We start from the raw sequence: 20,209 nt of genomic DNA on the forward strand, positions 1-20,209 counted from the left end.
AGTGGACCGGCGATAATTTCGCGGAAATCGAGATCGCGGTCGAGACGCTTGATCCGCAAACAGAGCACGCGTGTACTCCACCACTGCGACGCAGAACGACCGATGTTTTCGACACGAGATGATGTTTCTCGGACCAGTGGACGGCCATTTTTAAAAGGAAACCAAGGCTCTTTGGTAGCAGCGTTCTCTGTCACTTACGTAATACCAAGTTAGCGCGCGCCGAGTCGAAAGAGCGAGGGAAGAGAAGCACGAGAGTGGAACGGTGGAATAGAACGAGAGACCATCCCGTTGAAGAAGGACGTCGAATCGTGACAAAGTTTCTCAACGATGAACCGTAAAATTTTGCCACTCTACTCCCCGCTACTTCTAGTCATTCCCTATAACCTGGCTTAGTTGGCGACGTCACCGATCAACGGCAAAAATGCAGGAATAGAGGAATCTACCGTGTAGTCCGATACAGATAAGGAAGTCACGATAGGGAAATCCATGACGCATATAACCGCTAGTGAAATAAAAAACGATAACGCCGATTCATCGTCACAGAGCCGAGGATTTATATTATTTCCGCACTTTATACACGCGTTCTGTACAGAAAACGTGGCAATTTTCTCTTCTTATTCTTCCTTCTCTTCGTCTTCTTCTCTGATTAAATTAAACGTAAATGAATCGAGCTTGGTAACGCGATCAGCCAGTTCGATCGTTCGAAGTATGCGAACCCGACGACGCGTCCTCGAGGCTACGAACGATCAATCGCGCACAACTTTGGAATCGAAGGTAGGATTCAACGAAACGGAGGTTTCGTACGGTGCGATACTTGGCGTTATTCCGGTAGCTTGGTAAGTAGGTCTTATAAGTAAGAGAGAACATGAATCATACCTTGGCACGGGCACGTTCTAAAACTGAAATGACGCGTTACCGTTGTTATCCTGCGTGGACCCAGGGTAAATACGTCGAATAAATACCGAAGACCGTTGCGTATCAACGTAAACAACGAGGCGACCCGACCAGCACGCGATGTCAGTAACGAAGAACTAAGAAGGTAACGTGCCGTTTGAATGCGAAAGAACAAAAATATGGCGGCACGTGGTATGATGAAATCGCGATATCTCCGCGTCCGAGCGCTCTTGAAACATGGCTGCCAACAAACGTTTTCACGCGCGACCGTCCGTCGATAATTTTCTGGAATCTACACGAATACTGGCACGAAGGATCGACTGCCTCGATGACCGTGCATGGTACGTTAACGACGTGCTCGTGCCTCTGGTATTTATATCGCGCGGAATCTAGTTTCGTCCGGTGTCGCCGGTCGAAAGTAAACAGACCACCACCTCCAACGTTCTCAACCAAATTTCCTGTTAATCCGGAGAGACGTTTCGAGTCCTGTTGATAACAGTTTGCCCGCTATTCAATCGATACACGCGTCTAACCCGTCTAAATTTTCCCCACGTGTGCCGCGCGCGCTTCTGTCACGAAATACAGCAGCTGGTCACGAAAGTCGTGTCATACTTTCTCCAAAAGTGCTATCGGAAAACTAGGATGTACGGTGAGGAGAAAAAACTTGGGATAACACGCGATCGAACGTCGCGTTCCATAGCGCGGATATCGTGACGGGTTAATCATTCGTTTTCTTTTTCTTTTCCGCTTCACCGTGAAAAACGTCCGTCCCACGCGCAATCTATCGCAGCACCGCGGCCACAGTAGGTACAATTTAATTTATCGTTCGCACGAGGGCAAACGGAACGAAACACGATCGCGTCGCATTTACCGGGGGATGTTTTATTTACTCACCGTGAGTTCAAGAAAGGACCAACTGCCGGCTAATCGCGGTATCCAAAAATAATCCTAACAAAATTGACTCGTCGCTAGAACTGCGATCACCGGAATCACTAGAAATACCGAGAATCGTGCGCGAGGAAACGGCTCGATAGCCCGCCAGTGACGACGAGATGCTTGCGCGAAAAAACACTCTCATTCTTTCGCCGAACGCTCAAACGATTCCTCGAGCAGAGCGTCGATCGGCATTTCCAGAAGCACGAGAGAGGAGCGGCTAATCCAGAAGCGCGCGCTCCCGCTCGTACAACACACTGTGCAACAACCCACCAAGATAAACGCACCAACACTCTCCTAGGTCAACACCTTTTTCCATTCGACCGACGTGAAGAGAAACCGAATCGCGAACGATGTCAATCGCGAGAACGAATCGAAGAGACGGAGAACAACGCGAGAACGCAGTGCACTGATTACGAAGACGAGTCCCCTTCGCGCGTTAACATTCTTTATTTACTTGCACTCGTCGGCCGGACACACGCGGTTCGATTTCTTCGAAATTCGAACAAGGGTCGCGACACTCGTAATTTGTTTACATGACGCGATTAGAGGTTAGACGGCAACGTGACGACGATGACGGCGATGACGAAGACGATTACGAAGACGACTACGACGAGACGACGACGACGACGGCGACGACTACGTCCGAGAGGTACACGACAATACACGAAACGGCGACGACGTAGCGCGAGTGTGCACGAGACGATCGTCGACGAGAAACTGGCACCTTCCGGTCGAGACGAGGAGAGGGAAAGCAGAAGGAGAGAGATAGCCAGAGATACACACGTACACCGTGACGTACGTGTGCGTGTGTGCGCGCGCGGTTGTACCGAGAGAGCGGGAACGAGAGAGAACGAGGAAGAGCGAGAGAGGAAGAAGGGAAATCGCGACACTAGCGACCATGGGGGCGATTCTCCTGCACACGCTCTTTTGCCGCAAAAGCTCGCGCACTACGAGCACGAGAGAAAAAAAAAAAGTACGCACAGATCTACTGTGTACGAACCTCCCCTCCCGTCTGCCTCCTCTGCACCCACGGCAAGCCGTCGTCATCTTCTCGCTCCAACGATTCTTTCTCTTTTTTTCGACCCGTTCTTCCTCGCTCTTCCTCTCCTGCGCGATCTATGTACGCGTGTGTGTCCGTGTGATCATCTATGTGTGTACGTTGCACGTATATGCACGTATATGCACGTCTATACCCGTTACGTGTTTAATACTCGGTGTGCGTGTACACGCGAGAGACGGAAAGAGAACGAGCCGAACAGAGACGAGGAAGGGTTGACGCGCGTGTGCGAGACAGAGAGGGAAACAGAGAAGCAAGGAGCGCAGAGCGAAACACTGGAGTGGGAGATTATCAAAATGGCCGCGCGCGCAACTTACTCCACCTCCTCTACTCCTCCGCCACCGCCGCCTATTCCTACGCTTCTATTCCTCCTCTTCGGTCGACCGACACGCCGCGCCGCCTCGCGCGGAAACCGCCAGGCGCTCCACCGCACGATATAATAGCAATGGATTACCGTGACACTCGCAACGCTACTGAAGCTTCTTACTGTTTGCGAACGTCGTTGACAATACGCACAAAGCGCTGGCGGGAACTTGGCGACGAACGCGTGCAACGATTTATTTCTTCGTTTCTCTTTTTTTTTTTTTAAAGCCCACCGAATGGAAACGAGATCGCGATACCCGTCGTTTGTACCGTCTTCTATCGTTTCTGATTCACTGCCGCGACGATTACGCGTCGAGTCGTCGTACGTCAAAAAGTTCTACCTCTAAAACGAGAGATCGTTACGCGGAGTTGATACGTTACAAGCGCGACTAGTACATCGTACACGCGTCACGTTTGACATTCTCAAAAAAAAAAAAAAATCCTACGCCCGGGCCTGCAAATCTTTTCAGTGGTATTAACTCGTGCGGATGCGATCATAATTTAAAGTTTACCTGCGACCGAGCAACGATTCACGAGACTGGTCAAGGTATGTACGTATCGCGTTTAAATCTCTTTGACATTCGAAACAGGCGTTCCCACACATTTGACTAATTTTCGAACAAAGGGCGTTACAACGGGCGACCCCGGCTACGGGGGTGAACTCGTGCCAAGCCGGTTTTCGGAGGAAATTGGCATATTAATTTCCGATAGGTTTTACGGCACAAAAGCCACGCGTATGGAAAGCAGCGAACGGAACCTTTATGAGAATTTTTATCGGCTCGTTTCGAAATCCCTTTTACACGCCCGTATGCCACACACGTTCCCCACAGCACACGCCCATCTGGCTTCCGTCGTTTAAAATAATATCGCGAATCGGTGGGATTTTAAATTTAATTTAATCAGCCTCGATGACCGCCTCCGCCCCCGCGACACCCTCGATTGCGTGTAAATAGTGCAATAACCGCGGTCGCCTCCGTACGGAGTAATTAACGAGAGAAGTCTGCGAGCCAGTTGGGACAGTCGAGGAATCTGGGTTATCGTGGAAACGCATCGGCCGAATTAACTCGTTGTCGGCGTTCCTCAAGTTCCGACTACCAGGTCAGACTATAGCCATCAGAAACTGGCGTCTGTCAATCACGCCGCTAAATTGCCGTATCGGGGCGTAATCCCAATGGTTCCGCGACTCAGCTTCGACAAGCGTCGCTGACAATCGAACGCTCCACTCGATCGACTGGTTGGCTACACTGACCTACGACACGACCGACCACGTTGTTTTTCAAACGGACGGGGATACTACACCACCACGCTTCAACCAGAAAAAGACGAAAAAGAAAAAGAATACGAGCAGACGTGTTTGTTTTTCCCCGACTCATCGACTCTCTATATACTACCCCCTTTCTCTTCTTTCTTTCGTCTTCCGACTACTCGACGGATCTACTCGGTTTATACTTTCGACCTTTCTTTTTTTATACACGTCTGCTCCATCACCGGGCGAATAAGACGACGTTACAATTTCGAAGACGATGAAACAACTGGTAATCAAGAGACAGAGAGGGAAAGAAAGAGAGAGCAGTAGATAAAAAAAAAAAAAATTCGGTCAGTCAGCGGACAGAGTATCCGAAAACGGAGAGACTTGGCGCGATCGTGGAACGCGTCTCTTCGGATTGCACGAGGCCGCCGCGTCTCGGAAGTCCGTGAAATTCGAGCGAATGCAACGCGGCGGGCGGTCGTCGCGGATGTCAGCGAAATCATGGTTCTCCAGAATACGCAACCACGCGAGACGATCGTGCTCGTCGTTGACGATTTCGCGGAAATCAAGCTCCCGGAATAAACGTAGCAACTGCGTGGAAAACGAAAGATAATGTCTCTATGCATGTATACGTGCGATTTACCGTGCGTATATAGCGTATACACGCGTCTCAATCGTTTTGACTGAGCGAGGACGTTTCATTGGAATAGATGGAATAAATGGAATACCGAGAACGCGACGTTCGATAGAGAAGAGGTTGGACCGTGTCGAAAATAGAAATACCGACAGGCGGTCGTCGCGCTTTTTAAGAAATCGCTTCTCTTTTTCTCCTCGCTTTCGCTACGATCTAACCGGTGTCGTTCGACATTTCTCCTGTCGTCGTAGTATTTCTTTTCGGCGTTCTACGTTCGGCTAAGAGATACGTGATAATAATAGTCGTCGAAGCCTAGATGTTAGTCAGTGAATTATTTTTATCGTCGGCTCGCTGACGGGACGATTCGCGTTTTCTTTCTCCGGCTTGCGAGCCTCGATGTTTCTTGGACGATCGCGGCGCACCGACCGACCTTGAATTCAGCCAGTTAATTCGACGAAGCGTGTTCGATGCGCTGGAAGAACCATTCGTCGCGCCAATCTGTTCGATACGCCATTTATCCACGTTCCGTTCACCTCTTCCAGCCTTTACGAACAGCCACGCGAGAAACAAACACTCTCGAAAACTTTTCGAAAACAACTGGAGGATATTTTAATCCGGCATAGATGACACGAACGTTGATACTTTGAGGCTGGCGCCTCTCCGCCCGCGTTTTATAATTAGACCTCGAGGGTGTAGTTCGCTCGACGTTACCTCGTAAGCCGGCCCAATACCACGAAAGGGTCGAACGAGAGACTCAGAGGAGCGCGATTCGCGCGAAAGAACGCCGATAATAAGACGAGAAATAGAAGGCAGCAGCGGTGTAATTGCCTTAAACTTGTCCAATTATTTTACACGAGATAACCGAGGAGATTTTCGCGCAGCTCAAATGCACAGCAGCATTTTACCGATCCGATGTCGACGAGGGAACAGGAGAACCGCACGAGGTTGCGTTCCATTGGCCCAGATAACACCGCGAGTCTCCTCTTCTCGGCCTCTTGCTTCATAAAACTCCGCCAGTTCTCATTTCTACGGACCCGCGATGAGACTTCGCGCGCGTCTTCCTCTCTAACGGCTAGAATCTAGCTGAAAATCACTTCTGGTCGCTCTGCTCGCTCCAACGAACTCTTGCGTCAATGGCGTTAAACCGAAAGCAAAGAAGAGAAAAAGAAAGAGGGGCGGTATAATCTGCGATTATGCTTAAGTACATCAGCGAGCGATACGGACGGAAGATTTCGCGGCACGCGAAATACGCGCGCTATCGACCCCGGAGACGGGAGGACTGCAGACGATGAGTGGCTTTCGACGATACCGCATTGGCAACTCTCAAAGGAGGGAGACACCGCTTTGATGAAATTCAGGGAACAGCGTTCACGGTTCAAAGGAAAACCGTAGGGTAATGTCAGGTAATAACTAACGCGAACCAAGGTAGCCCGTGAGAACCGGGGGCGGAGGTGGCACACGGCAAAGGGAACCACCAGCAGGTTCTCCTCTCTTCTTTTCCTTTTTCACGTCAGCCCATTTCCTGTCCGCCGCCATCATTTTCGGCGAGGATATAGAATCTCTCGATGACCTACTACTCCATAGCGGGCGCGCTTGTCCGTCCTTCTTCTACCTTTTTCAGCCGAGAAGCAGAAAAGGATGGCCGAAGGTAACGCGAACGGAAGAGATCTCGGTGTTCGCGTGCGAAGTCGATATTCAGCGAGGAAGGGGCATGAAATCCCGTGCAACGGAACGAAACGTGCGTTATCGAATGAACGGTCACCGATTACTCCACGCTGACTCACGATGTACTCGACCGGTCGAAACCGAAAGGCGACTGACTACCGTTCACCGCTCTGATTCTTTTTTTCCAAGACCAAGAAATCGTCGATCGTGTCACTCCCGTGAAACTCTCTTCGATTTTCCCCCGATAATAGCGGAACGAATAACAACGTACTATATTATCCACATCTGACTTACCGAGTCGATGTTGAACAGTAAACAACTTTCACTCTGTTAACGGTAAACTCGTATCGGCGACGAAAAAAGGAAGAATCGTCTGTCTGGTGACGAACACGAATCACAAAATTATACAAGGTGCGCGTTAAACGCAATACCACCTACCACCAGCAGTACCACTAGAGATTGCTCCTACGTACGAAGATAAAGTGGAAAATTTTCCATTTAATACCTCGTAGAATACCTCGTAGTAGAATTTCTCCATTTAATACCTCGATTTCGAGAAGATAAAGTTTGTTACGTCGGGCGACCCTGTACCTAGACCACGCCATACACCGAGGGCCAGACGGGAACCAGATGTCCGCTCATCCTTACTGCGTACCTCTTCAATCGTCTTAAGGACCCATCTTAATCTCATTAATTTGCTAGCTAAGGTCCTTCAGATCGAACAACTATCTTTGTTTCTAAATCATTTTCTAAAGATTATCGTCTATTAGGGCTTGACACGGGAAAGTCAGTTTTTCTCACGTACGATGCTTCCCACTAGCAACTTTCTATCGAGGGCGGCTAAGACCCTTCCTGGTCCACCAACCTTCGTTCATCCAATCAGAAGCAATGTATACTACCCTCACTTTTCTAACCAAAAATATCATGAACAAATCCGATGGTCCCGCGCGCTAGACACACCCATCGCTAACTTTCCTTCGACACAGCATCGTCACTGTACTTTACTTCTCTTACACCGCTAGAAAAGTCAACTTTACTTATTCTGCAACGCACGAAAAGTCTAACTCACATCATCTATCTAAGTCGGTTCTCGGGATTACCGAACATTCACTTCCTCTATTAAGTATCCTCTAGTCCACTAACATACTAAATTCAACTATAAGAGCCTTGCTCTATTGTGCATATCTATCTTATCTTCGTGCGACAAATTGTCATCTACGATTTATACTTACTCAACAGTGTACCTCGTAAGTGTTGGAAATAAAAACCTTACATTCACCCTGTGAATCACAGTGTTATACTAACTGAATCACCCCTATTATTTTAACGGAAATCAGGGGATCGATCAACTCGTGGTGTCGATTATTATAATCGTAACGGAAATTTACGACTCCCGTTGACGTCTCTCTTCGCGATTGCGTCTCCCCGCGATTGGTCGAAAAAACAAAGTTTAAATGTCCTTTAATCGAGGATTGTGCATCGATATACGCGTACTTTTGATAAACCTTTTTTAATTTCCTCGAAAACAAAACGTTGTACGAAAAAGATTTCTTCTATATTTTCGTCTTATTCGAAAACGTAACGTCGCATGAAAAAATCTTCGACGTATTCTCGCACGTTTGGCATCTAGACGACTGTATCGCGTTACGCGGAACATCCTGTACAGAGATGAGATGGTTTATCGGTGGCGATGAATCGACGATTCCATGCGCGAAGAGAGACTCTCTGTTTCCTCGATTACATCTAGACAATGTTCAGCCGTATTTGCACAGGTGCATCGTGCGCACCGATCACCATCTTTCCGCGGGACGCGAGCTATTTTAGACGTCGAGCATTCATTAACAAATTCTTGACATTCTCCAGCACGGAACAAAGAGACAATCGAGACTCGTTTCCTTGAACTTTCTTTCAAGCGAATTAGCGTTGCAGCTAGTGTCACAGCGTCCCAGACAACGGGATCATCTGACTCGTCGTTTTTACATCGCGATTACGCAACACGCGCGAACATTCCGTGTGTTCGTCCACGCGCGACCGTCTTCGTGTTCTCGACTAGTCGAGGATCGATGATAATTCACGAAGAAACGTCACGTTGAATTTGTAACGTCGATTCATATTAGAGGCCGGATGAGACGAGAACACCTAGAGAGAAATAGACAAAACCCTGGAACAGTGAACATCTCTCCGATCAGTGTAAACCTGTGCTGTGCCAGAAAATAAAGACAGTACTTGTGTTACGACTCAGCTATTTTATTTCATCAAGCTATCCTTAAGTTTACGTGACAAATTCGTCGTCCAGCGAAAACACGATACGGTCGAACCTCGACGACTCGAACCTGTATAACTCGAAAATATCTATAAGAGCGCGATTTTATTCATTCACTTCCGTTTCGCAGTGAAAATCTCTATAAATCGGGGCATAAACTTACTTTATCTTGAATTATTTGCCACGTGTCTACGTGTATTACGTTACCTCGATAACTCGAATCCAAAGAAGCCTAACCTCTATAAGTCGTAGTTTGATTACCGTTGCTTCAACAAGTAATGTGTATGTATGCGTATCTATACTTTATAACGAAAGGTCGTATCTCAACCTACACCCACTATATGTTTCTAACCTTTACACTACACGCGTGTCCTTCACACCAGAGTTATACGTAAACTCTCATTCATTATTACAAATAAATGATCGATCTGTAAAAACGAAATTTAATTTTCCCCGAGCTGTTACAATTATAAAAGCATTAGTCTTCGTAAAACGTCTGTTTCGGTCATTCTCGTATGTTAAACCTTCGCTACTCGAATAACTCGAGAGAGTCGAGAAAAAATCTCCGTAATTCGAAGAAGCTGGTCCCTCGAGATCGGAATTACCGAGGCTCGACTACACCATACAGAGCAAAGTTATTAGTTCTACAAACGAAGCTAAGAATTACCGCGCGAGAACACGCGAGCCAAACACTCGTCCGTTTCTAACAAACGCCACGAAAACATTAGCAATTATACGCACCCTCGACGTACGAGTCACTCCGCAGTAGCCGCAACTTTCAAACATTACGTACTTACATAGTTAGGTATATCGTTAGCATTAGAGATTTCTCTGTTTGGTTATTTACGAACACTCGGTATTATCGCGCGCGTTATCGGCACACGCACGCGCGTAACGACGCTTCGCTCGCATATTTATAACGGCGCGTAACGTGCTATCGACTGGATATCATTTCCGAGGCACGAGTTGTTGCAAGGAGCTTCGTTTTATACTTAAGTGTACTCGTTGCGCTTACACGTGCCACGCGAACACCGTTCCACGCAGTTGCCCCTGTACTCTGGCTACTTAACGAGCGATCGGCACTCGAGAAATCGACGCTGTTACCTCTTGGTGATTTTTCACGCGGATTATCGTCCAAGCAGCCGGGCACCGGGCCAATTTTCAGCCAGTGTGCCATCGGTTCGAGACGATTTAAGCACGTTCGACGTCAGGAATTCGGCAACGACCACTATAGAACCGCGTGACGAGAAGTGCAACCGAACTGTATGCCTAGACAGTGAGACGCGAGCCGAGGATGAAATTAGTGGAAGAAAGCGTCGTGGAGCTGGCTTAACGGCTGGGTGATCGTATTGCGATCTGTTTGTCGAGTCGACGGTTTGCCAAGTGGAGTACGTGCGGTTACAATGCCTGACATCGCTCTGCTCACAAAGATAATCCGTCCAAGTCATGACTAATCTCGGTAGAAAAATCCGGATAACCATGACCATTCGCCGCGATTAGCTTCTCGAAAACTTAATTTACGAGACGGAACGAACGTTTTCAACAAAGAAATATAGCCTGACCGGCCGAGGCAGTCCCTTTCTGATCGTCGACAAACGACCCTAGTACTTCGCAGTTAAAGAGAACAACAGGGTGTTAAGGGGGTTTACAAGTCCAAAGTTGAGTCAGGGCCGGGTAATACCAGCGTTGGACCGACGCTACGTTGCGTGGTCCGCATTGTAGAAACACACCTACACAACGCCTAAATGCACCCGTGTGTGAGTGTATTTCTACAACGCAAGCCACGCAACGCAACGTCGATCGAGAACGTTCGTGTAACTTCGGCTTGAGGGTTCGACAGGAACGCGTATAACAAGCGTTGGACGAAAACGATGGTGAAAATTTAGGCGTCCGTAAACTGCTAAAATTTAGCAACACGAGGAAGGAAAGAGGAAAAGAGAAAATTTTACGATGTTTGGAACGAGGAGATCGCGACTCCTATTAAACAGAGATAAAGAATTATCTAATTGCTCGGTCGAAGGCAATTAAGGCAACCGCTATTAACCGTTCGGATTGAGTGTCTCGTTGAAAGTATCGTTAATACCGAGGAGGAAACAGGTTTCCATGTGGGCGATCGGTCGGCGCGAGCATCTCGTGTATTTTTCGCGGCGTGCGTTCCCTATACGGTCAACCAACGCTAGGATAGGTCCTAAACCGTTTTACTACTCGTTTTTACTCAACCCGTATCTTCTCCTACTTCGAGCCGATCGAGAGAACTCAAGTAGCCGCGATAAGTTTCGTACGGCCAAACTGTTGCGCCTGTGAAACGCTCCATTTCCGCCTACGTCTTCCCTTCTGTTTCCCTTTCTATTGCTATTCCGCCATCCTAGGCGTTTCCATATTCCCATTAGACTGCCTCTACGAGGCTATATCGTTCGCCGTTGACGACCACGAATCGAATAGTTACGGACGTGGAACGGGGATCGTTGGCAAAATTCCCTAACGGCGGGAAATATCGAATAAACGGTGGCGAACAACGCGACCAGAACGAAAAGATGGAAGGAAAAATTCGTGGAACAGAAACGACGATTCTATCGCGATCGAACTCGAGGTCCCACAGCGTAGGCCTGGCTTTTTTCTTCCCTCGTTTTAGCCACAACCTCTCGGCTACGCTCGTGTGGAAACGAACGGAAAGGTCGAGCGTAGTGTATCGATTCCCGGGCAAATATTCGACCGCGTGCTACCGACGATTATACCAGGTGTTTGCTAACATTATAAAAAACGAAGGTCGCTCGAGTCGCTACCCTTTCTGGACGTTCAATGGCCACGAGCGTTACCTGAGCGCTAAGTGAAAAGATCGAAAGAGATAAATCTCGGCAAAAACAATCTCTGAATAACGAGGCGTTTAAGCGGGCCGTCGCTGGAGCTGGAAAATTCTTTTCGACACGAGGGCGCGCGAACCAATTAACGGATCTCGAGTACGCCATGCGCGACGACGAAACGTAGAGGATCGAGAGTTACGATCTTGAAAAGGGACCACCCAATTTCGACCAACTGAGCCGGCTATGAAAGACATCGTTCAACTAGACGACAGCTTTTCTACCTGGTCCCGATGCGGCCGGCCAACAACCAACAAGCCGGTCAGTCTCCGTGAATCATCGCGAAAGCTAAAACGAACAGCATCGGGGGCCAGTGTACCGGCCCCCTTCCGAAAAATTTCGCCACGATACGATCTCGCTGCTTTCAATGGACCAACGCAACGGCCGGACGTTAACCTCCCCTTCATTTTGGGTTGCTCCTTACTTTCCACGTCCATTCGTCCCACCTCCTCGCTCTCTATCCCGTCCTTTTGGCCTCCTGTCCGCCTGTCTTGTAGCGTAATATCGCCAAGTGCAAGCAGAACGAGTTCATACAATTGCCTTTTGGCGTTCTTCCCCGCCGATGCGAAATTATGTAGAGACGCATGCGTACACCGTGATTTTGCGCCGATCTTTGCCGCGCTTTTTTCCTCTCGTTCTCCCTCTTTCTCTCTCATACTCACTCTCTGTCTCCTATATGTATATCGGAGATGAAAGGACACCGGAGACCTTCCCTCTGGAACTTCGGGAAAATAAAATTGTAATTAAAGTTTGCAGCTGTAATTAAACAATTTGCCGTCATTCTACCCAATTTGTATTTATTTGAGATTTGTGACAATGAGCTTGGGCTCGAGGCGACCATCAGTCGCCGAACGTAGCCGCGGTCAACGGGACGGGCGCTTCGTCTAACAAAGGCGTGGAATGGTAGTATGGCCCTCGTTAAAAGAAATACCCGTAGAGATACTCGACAGTAAAGGTTTCAACGGTTCCTGCGGACAAAATGATTACCAGATGTGGATGCACCTACACAGCACAAGTTCAGCTAGCCTGAGGACCCGCTGTAAATCGTACGATTTTGTTAATTAAGGTTCTTTAAACGGATAAGCAGTTTTTGTCTCATTAACAGCAACGTCAATTTCCCTTACGATGATCTCGTGTCCTTAGACACACCCCATCATAGTGTTCCTCTGTGGTATCATCGAGACGGAAAGTCATTCTCTCGTGAGGTCGTATTAGCGTATTAGCACTTAGTGTCTGTACGCTCGGTGGATATTCCACGTTTTAACACAGAGTCTGACTTAGATTTTGTGAGCATGTACATCTATCATCCCGTTGACCGCGGATTCGTTATCGAACCTAAGACCATTATCACTAGTGTCGCGAGTGCCTAATCGCCGCGGTTGATTGTCAAGTCTGTAGTATCCATACTCGTGTTAATAAACCATACCTTGGTTATACCATAACGATGGCTAAGTCCAATGAAGATTTATCAAACGCCCACAACCCTATCCCGACGCTACTCCGACATGTAACTATTATACTATACTGCCAGTTACACGTTTTCGACTATCTCGTAGCGCGTACGAGCTGCCAAGTTTCCAGCGAACGCGCGTCTCTTCTGTCTTACATCGAGGAGGGAAAAAGTCGGATCTTGGTTTCAAGCGAGCCGTGGCACAACCGTAATTATACCCGTTAATCTACTAATTATATTCTCCGACATGTCGTTACGTTCTACGTTTCTACGTACACTACCGTTCGCAAGTAAGAGAGAACACTTTGATCAGTAACGTACAGACAGCAACACATATGAGAAGTTTAGCAAAGCGTAGAAATAAATGACAAATTAGTAATTATACGCATGACTTGCTACATTTTCTATACAATTATCGTAAATCTAAGATATCTGCCGAGATGTATTTGCCATTGACCATGTACGTTTATCATCCTCTTGCGCGTTTACAAAATGTCGATAACAAAATGTTAGTTACGTAGGCTCTTGTTAATTAAATTAAACCAAGGCTATAAGACTATAACGTTTATCAGTTATTACGCGTTAATACGCTGCATTTTAGCCACCGAGTGACAGAAGAGACGTAGAATGGTGGAAAATGAACTTGTATTTTTCTCGTACGATCTTCCATTAACGTTCTGGCGAAGGATAAACAAGTGCTCGAACACGTTCGAACGCTAGTGTACGAGAGTCGACGGGCGCCTGCAGCAGGCCACGACTTATCCCATCCATCGAACGCGCACACGCGACCGGATTCTGTTGCACGGATAAGAATTTAATTACGACATCATAAAATAATTGTTCTGTACGCGGGCGAACGGCAATTACGTACAGCCGGTAAGTACAGGTAAAGGATAATTACGATCGTTCGACGTATACGAAAACGTAAGACACGCGGAACCGAAACACGGTGACCTTCAACTTCTACCACTATGATACACATAGGTCTGCACGGATCGCGTGACAGAGGGAATTACAACCTCGGGATGCTTAAAATTCGACGCTCTTGCGGTTAATTTTCACTTACGAGGGAATCGAGCGGCGCCATCTCCGTGGAAGATGCCAGCGCGTCTCCAACCTCCAACACCATGTAAATTGCCAACGATCGAATTAGCCCGGCGAGCAAAGCAAACCGCTCGTTTACGAGCATCGACGGCAGCTGCGGAACGACTCGCGATCAATTTCCTGGGAAAAGTACCGCTGCTGTTCTGCAGCTACCGCGCAAAGATTGCAGGATCGAAACGAGCGATTAAGTCGATGACTTTGCTCGCCACGGAGAGCAACAATGTTCCACGGATAATCGGAAATCAGTCCTTGTTGAAGCACGGTCGACGTTTACCTCGTAGAAGATGCCCGACGAGCACAAAAACGCGGTGTAAGTATAAAAATGAAAATCGTAAGCCTTTACCCGACGATCACGATAATCGATGCCGATTAACAAGGCAAAAGCAAGAAGAGTCGAACGAGATCATCGAGGATTTTGCTCGATCGCGGAAGCAGCAAAAATTTTCTCACTCCCATCGAGCGCATCCGTTGGACAATTGATGGTATTCGCTTCGATATCTGAATGGGGTGATTAAATAGAATAAACGTATCGTAAATACGAACGGCAGTTCCAGCGACCATTCAACAATTTCATCCATTGATACGTCGAACGGTTTAATGAGAGTAATTGTAGTTCGATTTTGATAAACGTAATAAATAATAGGTACGTAGGTACAACACGATACGCGAATAAAAAAGAAAGCTACAAAAGATAAAATACGAGTCTCTGCGTTTCATGCTTTGTATTTCAATTCTATTTAATATCTCGACGATGCTCTTATTTTAGCAAATAAGAAGAGTTTGTAACGTTTAAAGGAGATGTTTATCGTAACATTAAAGAGGGAGATCACTCGTAACGATCGGAATTTCTTCGTATTTCTTTCCACACTCTGATGTTTTTCAACGTTAAAAAAATACAATCGAATCGGAGATGACTGAAAAGACCCAGTAGGGTTAATACGATGTATCGGAGGAGTCGTACTAACGGTGTGCGAACGATCGACACTGTCAGGATTCTCCGAGCTGTTTCTCGTGTAAATCCAGTCAGCGACAATCGGGAAAACAGATTCAGTCGTGATACGATACATCGTTTTCGATCGGAATTTTCTCGCGATCTCCGTTAACATAACGATATCGTCGAAGGAAACGAAGCAAACCAATTTACAATTACAAAACAAGACGTCGGACGAGCAAATTTTCAACAATGAAAATTCAACTTTCACGGAAATCTATACTCTTTTTTAGTACGCTGGAACGATCGTTCGCGGCAAAGCAAATACGCTTGATCGTCGCATGAACGACGCTGTTATCGAGACAAAGGGAAAACATGATTCGATAAACATTTCCTCGTCTCCCTTTTTCGCGTCCATCTGTCCTGGCACAGGGACACGCGCGTGACACGCGAAAAATAAGCATCCGCGAATGGAAAAGCGATACGAGCACGTTTTCCCTTCTTTTTTTATCATTTCTCTTTTTCCATCGCCTCTTTTTCGTATCCTTCGAACGAGACACACGCTGATAGAACGCGGCGAACACGTCGCGTCAGCTGAACCATCCCCTAAGTATCAATCGTAGTTCGAATTAAACAGCCGATCCAATTAAAACATTATGCATCGCGTCGCACGAAACGGCTACGGTACAAAAGGATAACGAGACTTGTCACATCGCAGGCCTCTTTCCAAAGTCGGAGAGAAAAATCCAACGGGATAGGGAAAAAGGAAAATCTCGTTGAAGAGCGTCTCTCCTAGCTTTATCACGAACCATAGTCCCTAGAACCTCGTCGAGCCGGTCAAAGGAATCGACAGGCGATCATGTCAAACAATTATCCGAGTTTTTAGTTTCAAAGGCGCTCGATTGAACATTGATCTAACTTTTATTTGTAAGTTTAAACCTATTCGGCGAACTAAGATGCAGTTATTTAAATCGTTCGAACATTTTAAAATTCGATCTTGAACTTTGCACGGAATAATCAAACTTGCCGTGTATTACGATCAGTCGTTGGTCCTTTATACTTATTATAGCAACGAAAGAACGAGAAGGTATCGTGTACTTTGGAAGAAAACGCATTAACGAGACAGCGATTCGATCAACCCTGTGTACGATTTGAGACAACGAGCACGTATTATGTACGTAAGTGTTGATAAAACGAAGAACAAACGTCGTTCAGGCATGAAACGATATAGATACGCTAACTGAATTACTTATGACAACTACGACAGAGAACTTCTTTCTTACTTGAATTTCTTTGCTTTTGATAAGTACGTAGAAGTTATATCCCCGGATAAAACTATGGCCATCGAACTGTACACCGTGTATCTCGTTGCTTATCACTGCGCCAGCAACGAGTCGGCCTTCTGTCTTCAAACGTAGTCGCTTAAAAATCGATAATAATCGAATTACAAGGCAAATTACTTAGCTTGTCTCGAACATCTTATCGACTTAAATAACCCTATCTTGCGGTAACTACTTCTTCTTCGTACATTTTTAATTACGAATAATTTAAAAAAAGAGGGGAGAGACAAGAAAACGTAAAAACCGAAACCATGTTAGATGGTAACTACTTGGAAATATGGTAAACCGGCAGTTAGGTTTAATAAATAAACGATTCCGGGCTAGCAACGCCACAGACGGAGGTTAATCGACGGAGAAGATTGCTATGAAAATATTTCAGGCGTGCAGCGGGCACGGTCGGTCTCCCTCGTCGACGACGTTCTCGAACGGACGTCGAGTTTCTCTACTGGCTTTCCCCTTTCCTATCCAACTTCGTCGCTCTGGAATAGGGTGGCGAGATTCTAATCCCGCTTCCCGAGGCGTCCTTCGCGATTCTCGATTATACCCTTCCTCCAGCCGCTCCCCAGCCTCGGCCAACGGTACTTCTGGTCAGAAGGTAAATGAACTGGGATAAGATGTCTCCGAAGAGAGATCTTAGAAATCGCGAAACACCCCGCCAGCTTAAACTTGGCTAACGATCGACCGACAAGGATATGATCCTCGACGATATCGCGAAACGAACGACGATCCACTGTCGTTATCGGCTAAGTCACACGTACGTCGTTTGGAGTAGTTCAGACGCACGCGTCGTCCACTTTGTATTTTCAATGGATAAACGTCCCATTTCTATCGCTTACGACACTACCGACCAACCAATCCATTCGACGAAATAATTACCGGTATCCGTATCGGTCGGATCAAAATCCCAGTGACAAACGCGTTTCGAAGCCGTCAATCGGGCGGAGCATCGTTATTTCTCGCGATAGGCGTCGACAAATTTAAACCACATTAATTAGTAGCTCGATCGATAATGACAAGGGACGATAATTACGATCAGGCGCTGAAGTGTAGCTCGCAAAAAGCCAGTAGAGAGGGAGAGGGAGAGAGAGAGAGAGAGAGAGAAGCAGGCTCTATCAGAGAACAAGGGGTTTCGCCGATGAAATGGAGTAATATCGATTTCACGCAAGCCGTGGCCATAGAGAGCAGGATGATTTCGGTGGCGCTCTCGAAAACGTCCAACCAACGATAGACCACCCTGCTGCAACCTATTCTATCAGCCTTGGAACCGTTTCAACTACGTTTGACTTAAAGGTTACGCTTGTTCTTCTCCTCATTCACAACGCTTCGTTCTACTAGGATCAAATGTATCGGCGACTACTGGAATCGACTCTGATCCAAGATCTACCCACGTGTAACGAGCCACCTACGCTTGATAGCGGCTACCTGTTTCTCAGTATGTTCGTCTGGATCGAGAAGAATGGAAATAAGAAGACGGGGAAAAGGGTACGGGCCACGATGTTCGCAACTTCACCGTGCAAAACGACCAGCTTACGCCGCGAAACCCTATGTTTCCGTTTATCACGGTCAGATTTAAGAGGCGTTTTTCACCCCATTTCTACCCACGCGAAACACGACCTACGTGTAACACCGTTCTCGCGATCGTAAAGGAAAAGCTGAAATCACGACACCTTCTGCGGACTCTTGGATCCTTCTCAATGGGGAGCTCGTTGATACATTCATTACAGAGATGGAGAAACGCGTTTAACAGGGTTCTCGTCGAACATCCGAGGAACGATCCTACGCATCGATGTACAATAATAATAAAGTGGAAAGTGTCTTGCAGTATCGAGTAGTCCGAGGAACAAAGGGACACTCGAGAAGTAAAAACACGAGAGAAAATAAAAAGTATTCCCTTGGACGGTATGGAGAGACTATAGTCGTTCGGCGACTGGTTCGACTAAATAAAATATAATCGGTATGGTGTGTAATACTCGGTGAAATCGATATAGGGTACAACCGGCGCGTCTTCAACCTTTCATCTTCAACGTCTATCTTCCTCCCGTTGCTCTTTCCATCGCTGCTCTTCCCCTTACGTTTACTCTCTCCCACGCGCGAAAGAGGGAAAAATCGTCCACTTTGGCCGCCGTTCCATTATAGATTCATCGTGCACGCGTACAAGCATCGTAAACCTTTCACGGTCTTTGTTTACTGGAATGGTAACGGAATTGCTCCGTTTCCTCGGGAAATATCCATGAATAATACCAGCCACCTCGTATCTTACCCACCACCATACCTAGTATCTTCCTCGCGAATCACATCGTGGATTACTCGATCACGTTCTCGAAGATTTTTAGCAATTTTTCACGCGATTCCTGCAGCATTTCATCCTTAAACGTGGAAACTAAGAGAAACACCAATGCTCTACTCTCTGACTCTCAAACTGGTCTTGTTTCTTTTACTTTGTTTTGTTTTGTTTTTTAACAGTGTACAAGCAGGTGTACTATTTGGTTAGTTTTTAGATACGTACGATCATATTCGTAAGTATGAAGACATCCGTTGATTTCGTATGAAACATAATAGTCAACGTAATTCACCGATAGGAATATCGCGTATCCGTGCAATCTAAATGAAATCGAAATCTATTAATCTAATATATTAATTCTAGTAACAATTTCTACGTACATTTTCCAATTTCAAAGTTTACCGGTATAATCGTAATTGTCGAGTCTCGTAACGGCGCTAATGAAATTTCGATATGTTTCGTATAATACACGCGATACACCCATAAAAGGTGTCTACAAGCGTTCGAATGCATTGGCAAACTTGTACAGCTAGTTTTCTATAGTTGCACAGTAACTCTGCAATGGAAATTACCGTATTTTTCTTTTCGTACCGTAGCAATACTAAATGGGAAATTTTATTCTGAAAACGCGTACATATCGTTGCTTTGTGTTCCTAGTTTGGTCCGAGCAGACAATAGTCGTGTAAAACTAATCAAAGGTTGATCGACCGAAAAACTACAATGGACAAATCGTCGAGCAAAGGACAACGAAGCAAGGTTCGTCGGATCGATTCGTTCTCGTCGATGCGTAATCCGATTGTCATTCGAGTGATGGTAATACCCCTCGAGGTGTATCTAAGCAGAATAGGCAACCGGTAGCTTTCAGTTTCCGAAATTGCAAACGACGAGGGCAACGACGAGGGCAACGACGAGGCGGATGAACGAGGTTCCGTTTATCAGAATGTCTTGTCAGCCACAGCCTTTATCGTCGACTATGGGGAGGAGGAGATCGAGAAGGTCGTAGAACATAGGAAATCGAGGTGGAAGGAGATCGTCTGACGACCGTACGAGAGAGCTCTATCGTTGTTACACGAGCATTGTGCGCGTGTGTCACGCGTGAAGATATACCGAAGCGGACAGAGGAACGAGTGCAGCGAGCAACGTGCGTACAACCGCGTCGAATAAGACGGATTTTATCCCAGTGA

At 46.7% G+C, this 20,209-nt stretch overlaps 1 protein-coding gene across 8 annotated transcripts in view; it reads right to left on the bottom strand.

Annotated features, from left to right (window-relative positions):
• The window catches only part of LOC117236985 (AF4/FMR2 family member 4), a 166,754-nt gene that overhangs the window by 112,349 nt on the left and 34,196 nt on the right, over nt 1–20,209 (bottom strand). Inside the window, exon 1 of one of the 8 annotated variants that reach the window (XM_033500478.1) lies at nt 2,831–2,892. The exons of 5 other annotated variants lie outside the window; for them this stretch is intronic. In XM_033500478.1, coding sequence (XP_033356369.1) covers nt 2,831–2,877 — 47 coding nt within the window. In that variant the 5' untranslated portion in view covers nt 2,878–2,892. Of the gene's footprint in view, nt 1–876; nt 1,104–1,788; nt 2,398–2,830; nt 2,893–20,209 lie in introns of those variants that run through there. 2 more of the 8 variants (XM_033500482.1, XM_033500483.1) reach the window with 2 other exon arrangements.

This window comes from Bombus vosnesenskii, unplaced genomic scaffold (genome assembly GCF_011952255.1).
Source record: "Bombus vosnesenskii isolate JDL3184/JDL3185 unplaced genomic scaffold, Bvos_JDL3184-5_v1.1 scf7180000013352, whole genome shotgun sequence".
NCBI lineage: Eukaryota > Metazoa > Arthropoda > Insecta > Hymenoptera > Apidae > Bombus > Bombus vosnesenskii.